At 38.7% G+C, this 6,453-nt stretch overlaps 1 protein-coding gene across 3 annotated transcripts in view; it reads right to left on the reverse strand.

Moving 5' to 3' along the window:
• The window catches only part of CIRH1A (cirrhosis, autosomal recessive 1A (cirhin)), a 26,370-nt gene that overhangs the window by 18,774 nt on the left and 1,143 nt on the right, over positions 1–6,453 (reverse strand). For all 3 annotated transcript variants that reach the window (XM_012730766.1, XM_004690431.2, XM_012730768.1), the window contains 4 exons: positions 5,937–6,097; positions 3,590–3,781; positions 2,404–2,488; positions 920–1,009 (listed from right to left, as the gene is read on the reverse strand). In XM_012730766.1, coding sequence (XP_012586220.1) covers positions 920–1,009; positions 2,404–2,488; positions 3,590–3,781; positions 5,937–6,095 — 526 coding nt within the window. In that variant the 5' untranslated portion in view covers positions 6,096–6,097. The remainder of the gene's footprint in view (positions 1–919; positions 1,010–2,403; positions 2,489–3,589; positions 3,782–5,936; positions 6,098–6,453) is intronic.

Here is a 6,453-nt window from a genome sequence, read left to right on the forward strand (position 1 = left end):
CATATGGAAAAGCAAAGGTAACTTACTTGCTAGTACTATTTACATAGTCATAATATGGAAACTTTGGCTACTAAGCTGAACAAGGTTACAAAATAACCAACATGGAAGGATCAGGAGAAAATGATTCTGACCATGGCAAAGTATAAAAGAGGGCTAAATGTTGCAAGTCAGCAGATAATGGTCTAGCACTAAAAAAATCAAAATCCAGAAGTAGAATCATGCTATAACAACACTGAGATTAATACCGTAAGAGTCAACTAAGCTGCAGGTGGATGCCTTTGAGGAGCAGGTCCAGGGGTCACTCCTACCCTTGTAAGGTTACAATTCCTTATAATCTTAAGGAATTCTTTGATGAATAAATGACATGTATGTATAATTAACAATAAAAAAGCTAGTTAAACATCGTGGGAAAAACCTGCCCCCCCCCAACCCCCCATCTTATATGGGAGTACAGACATGCCCACCTAACATAGAGGAATTAATTTCATCATTGAAGGATTCCATTAGCAAATTCTCAAGGCCAAGGACAGTTATGTATTGTCTACCTTTCTGATTTGTCTCACCAATTATGCTACCAGGAATCTTATGTTCCTTAAAGACAGGTACCCACTTTTACCAAGGTACTGGTGTTAACAGGTAATCTACTCATCAGTAGTAAATTTCCTGCTGGTTGAAAGGACATTTTATTGTGAATTCTTGTAAGAGAAGAAAAATATTACATTGCACTGAAGAACCAAGATTCCCCTGAAAGCAGCAGTATTAATCCAAGAGAGGAGTATAGTTCATGGTGGACAACTCAGAAACTTAATGAGAAGTTAGGATCTAAGGTAACTGAAAGCATGACAAGGGTTCAAGCTTTAAGAAAACCCAGAAGTGTGTACAAACAAACTTGAGAAAATGAACTGAGAAAAACAGTCACCTGATTTGACATCAAACACACTAATGTAGTCTATGGAGCCAGCTGCAATGTGGGTTCCAGAGGGATGCCAGCTGAGACTCAGGATACGACCTTGGGAATTGTACAACAAAAAAGAAAGTGACATGCACATAAATAAACAGCAAAGGGTTCTCCTTCCACAGTGATCTACAGAGCCATTGTCCCATAGCTCTCATCTACTGCACACTGGCACAGAATACTTTTATCACATAAGGAGCAACTCAGGCCCGGAGTCCATACTGAAGTATGTCACTCTAATAAGGTATAAGTGATTGATGGGAGTGAAAACAAGCATCACCTTTTGAGGGTGAGCTGGTAGTAACCTACAAAATACAATCATTAATATTTGGTCCAGTAAATGTACTGGGAATCTATAAAAGAGAAATATTTGCACCAGAGTCCCAAAATAGGTAAATAAGAATGCTCAAAACAGCATGCATTGTACCAGTTAAAAAAAAAAAATTAATATTGACAGGAATGCAGCTAAATATTATAGACCACCACAAAATGGAGTATCATGCAGCTGGCATGACTGACACAGAAAAGATCCGTATAAAAACAACCTGAAAAAATAGTGCAAGCATTCTTGTGCCCATTTGTTTATAAAATTATAGAAAGGTCAAGACAATTAGATCCAAAATATTTTCTACAGTGTAGAATTAAGATATTTTTTCTTTCATACTTGACAAAACACGAAATATTTTAACACGCAATCTCTTTTTAATTAAAAAAGAAAATTCCTGAAAGATAGTTAAATCAAAATAAGAATCTGATGAGCAAAGGGGTAAATAATCACAAAGGACACACAAAATACCTGAGCCAGTTAGTATTCTCTAGAAAAGGAATCAGCAAACTATGGCCCAAAGACTTATTCAGGCCCATTTCCTATTTTTGTATTGAAAGCTTTAGGGGCGCACAGCCATGTCCATTTGCTTTTACATTGACACAGCTGGCAGAATGTGTGGCCTGTAAAATCTAAAATGTTTACTACCTGATGTGTTTACAGGCACAGCTTGCTAACCTTTGCTAGAGTTCAGTTTTCAATCAATTCAGGTAGGCAATTGTTTATAAAATACCCGCAGTTGATTTGAATGTATCCCCAAGATTAAGAATAACAGCTCCTCAAGGAAAAAACTCATTTTGAGACTGGATGCACCTGCTCACTTCACAAATATAAGCAAGAACAAACCGACTTACACAGAAAGACTCGGTTTCCTATTTTGGGTTACAAGTTTTTTACATTATATAAACGTAATTTAGATTATTAATCAGGTAGTCACAACTGTGCTACACAGAGGGGAAAACCTGAGGTAGGGATGAATTCTTAGATACACCCTTATACTCAGAAAAAGTTTGCATGTAGGTCATATATTACCTGGAACCAAGGGAAAATATCCCATCCCCAGGGACACAGAAACATAACTTCTTGTTAGGTTACTCACTGGCCCACCAAAAATGAACCTTACTTTTCTGCCGATCAAAATTTCTTTCAAACTGGATTTTGTCTGGGGTGATCTGAAATAGTTTCACGGATCCATCTTCACAGCCAACCTGTTAAAAGAATAACAGGTAGAAAACAAGAACAGCGTTTTGTAGAACAAAATAAATCCAAGAAACTAATAGTAACAGTTTTGATAGCCTTTGCATCCTTGCCAAAAACCAGGCTATAAACGACCTAATTTCTGCATAGGACATGGAATAGATGTAGGATTTCCCAGCATCTCTCTGCTGGAAATCCATGTCCTAAGTAAAAGACTGGTTAACTATATACCCTAAATGCAAAATGTCAAGCTATTGTCCAATTAGTGTAAATCAAAAGAGAATCATAGACTTATCACAGGAAATCAAATCTCTGAAAGTAGCCATTCAAATGGCAATAGTCTTGGGGTGGGGGGAAGTAGCTTTTTAGACTTGCTCACATGCTTTTTTCTCAACTTTTAACTTACAAAGGAGTGCTCAGAAAATTTTTTAAAGATTTATTTATTTATGCACACAGAATTGGGGTACAAGCCAGAGGGTAGGGGCAGTGAGAGGCTTCCCAGAGAAAGAGCAGGGAGCAGGACAGGCAGACCAATGAAGTATATTGCTGAGGAGAGCAGCAGGCAGGCCAGGAGAGGTCTGCCGCGCCATATGGATCACCTCCAGGGCTGGGGATCAAAGGATCAACCTGGCACTAAAGTGGCTCGCCTGCAGTGCTGCATCCTAACCCCTTGCGCCATCAAGGAGGGCCAAGAAATGTTAATATACAACAGCGCATTGTGTATGGACAGAAGGACTTACTATGCCATAATCTGAAATAAAATTTATCCTAAGACAAAGCTCAACATAATTTATCCTGAAACATAAAGTTCAAAAAGTCTCTACGTCATTCAGTTCTAAAAAACAGAAGGTGGGAAATGCTCCATCAAACTAACCCTCTCATTTCACAAATGAATAAACGGGCCAAAGAAGCAACAGAAATGATGTGTAAGGACAAGGGATTTTGAATCATGGATATCAACTCCAATCTTGCACTGGGTTCTCTGGAGTCCAGCTCAGATTGGGAGCTGTGCATACCATTATGTAACTTTATCTTCTTAGGAACATAGAAAAGATAGTGTAGGTGGGCAGAAGGGAAATTTGGGTTAGGGTTATCAACAGTGGCTTACTGACCAAAAGCTGAGAGCCACTGGGACTAACAGCCATGCTCCAAATAGGTCCTCCAAAGGCATCCACAGCATACTTGACATTTAATGCCTGCAAGTCATACTCGATAATTTCTCCATTGAGTCCAGCACTAAAAAGGCGCTGTCCTTTTGCCCAACACAGAGCTTCTGTAGCCCGTGACTCATGACCTGGGAAAAACTACAGAAACATTATAATGTTATAACTTTTCAATTTACCATCAATTCATCAGCAACTAGCAATGAGTGGTCATGGTGAAAATTAAAATGTCAGCATAAAAATACTTCCTAGAAATAATTAGCATGCCATTAGAAGATCATGTTGATCATTTTCATTTTTTTTTTTTAAAGATTTATTTGTGCATACAGAACTGGGGTACAGGCCAGAGACTCAGGGGTGGCGAAAGACTTCACCAGAGACAGAGAGGGGAGCAGAACAGGCAGACGGAGGAAGTCCACTGCTGAGGGGAGCAGCGGGCGGGCCAGGAGAGGTCTGCCGCGCCATGTGGTCACCTCCGGGGCAGGCGGGAATCTAATTCATGCGAAAGTGGCTTTAGCTTCTTAGTGCTGTGCTTTAACCCGCTGCGTCACCAGGGAGGGCCGATCATTTTCATTTTTTACAGGTTTGCTTTCTTTTACTAGGTTTTGCTTTGCAAAACCTTTTCAATAGAATGAACGTCATTCTATCCAATTTTATTTGATGTATCCAATTAAATCACTACCACTATCTTAGTTGAGTAATGGTTTCAAAGAGTGTGTAACTCAAAAGTTATCAATCTGTATACTTTAAGCACATGCTGCTATTGCTTGTCAATTTTACTTGTAAAGAGCTGTTTAGAAATAAAAATAAAACAACGAAGCTCACTCTAGCTTTTCATTCAGGTTTTAGTTTCTAAGTGCTTCCTTAGCATAGAAACTTTTCACATCAAGGCATTTTACTCTTATATCCACTTAATACAAATGGTTCTGAGTTATGAATAATTTTTCATCTTTGAACTTTTAAAGGCCTTGTGGGTAAAGTGGTTTGCTCAAAGTGTCAAAGTCAATGATGTGAAAAGAAAGAATGAGAATATTTCCTCTCTCAGGGATGGGAATATAAAGCTTAAATAGTAAACATAGGAATATGAAGGAATCAGATGAGACTGAATTGTTAAAAAAAAAAAAGAGAAAAGAAGAAAAAGAGATATTAAGGTAAAGAATGGCTGACCATTCAACAATGTTAACTTTGCTGCTAGGCACTTGTTAAATGCTGGGAATACAATCTAACATCACTGGCACTGTCTCAATTTCTTAAAATGTGAAATTTAGCAGAGAAGAATGACATTAAACAAATACACAAATTATTTACACAGAATTACGATGGTCATAAATGTCAAGAAAAATCACAGGATATGAGAAGAATGCACCACAGAATGTTTTTCTCACTAAAGAATATGACCCATTTGTGGTGACCAATAATGTTTAAATTCCTGTTAATTCAGAAAGTCATTCCATTTCAGGATTTCTAAATACAGCTCATCAGTCAGGCACCTGTCCGCTGAGAGTCTAATTTGTGCTTAGCTTTAGCATAAAATTTTCTTAAAGATTTATTTTTATTATTTATGCATATAAGAACTAGAATGTAGGCCAGAAGTACAGGGATGAGAGAATTCGCTAGAGACAGAATGGGGACCAGAACAGGCAGATCTACTGAAATACACTGCGGAGGGGAGCAGCAGGCAAGACAGGAGGGACCTGCTGCACCAAGTAGGTCAGCCCCCTGAACAGAGATCGAACTCCTGCTGCAGTGGCTGGCAATAGCTTGATAGCACTGAGTCTTTAACCCCTGAGCCACCAGAAAGAGGGCCCCTAGCTTTAGCATAAAATGTATCACACTGGTCACAAAACTCATCCTTATCCCATTTCACTTGAAGCTCCTTGAAGGTAGGGCCTCTGTTATTTGTCTTAATACCTAGTACTTGCCATTTATTCATTTAGAAACATTTTCTGAGTGCTAAATTATAAGGACTATGCTGTAAGGCACTGCTTTCACTGACTTACCCAACGACCCATTTTTACCACAAAACCTCCATTTTTAAATGCCAGTGAGATGCCACAATTCCTAGGTCAGATCATCCTAACCAATTCACAGATCAAAACTCTGAGCTTCTCTCTTTGGTCAGTCAAGAGTTCTAATATTTGCAATGGAAGTGCTATAGTCCTAGACAACATAAAGAGGATAGGCAGAATCACTTTCTTTTGATCGCTTGTAATACAAAACACATACTTCTTGTAGATTTGAACTTAAGAAGAGAACTAACACCAGAGATGCCAAATGAGATTTGTAAATGACTTACTTTCTCCTGAAAGTAGTTTGCCGACAAGTTATAGATTTCCACTGTGCCATCTGTTCGTGAGACAGCCAATCTGTTTGATTGATTATTATAAGCCACACACCGGATCCCTGATGGAACATAATTAAAGAAACGCACCCGATGGACATTAAATTCACCCATTCCTAGAAGGAAAAAAAAAAAGCAACTCTTAAACATAACTGCAGTACAGTACATATACTATTTGTTAGTATCACTGTTTGGGATGGAAGCCTCTATCTCACTGAGGTTCATTTCTGCAGAACTAATGTTGCTACTATGTCCTACACAAGACTCTTCAGAAGTTCAGGATGCTTTGGCGAAGTAAACTGTCTGAAAAATCATACCACTGCATTACCCAGACTCCTAACAATCTTTTTTTTTTTAAAAATATTTATTTATTTATGGATACAGAACTGGGGTACAGGCCAGAGGGGCAGGGGTGGTGAGAGGCTTCACCAGAGACAGAGTGGGGAGCAGAACAGGCAGATGGACTAAGTAC

Source organism: Condylura cristata, unplaced genomic scaffold (assembly GCF_000260355.1).
Source record: "Condylura cristata isolate star-nosed mole 26May11 unplaced genomic scaffold, ConCri1.0 scaffold00028, whole genome shotgun sequence".
NCBI classification, from domain to species: domain Eukaryota; kingdom Metazoa; phylum Chordata; class Mammalia; order Eulipotyphla; family Talpidae; genus Condylura; species Condylura cristata.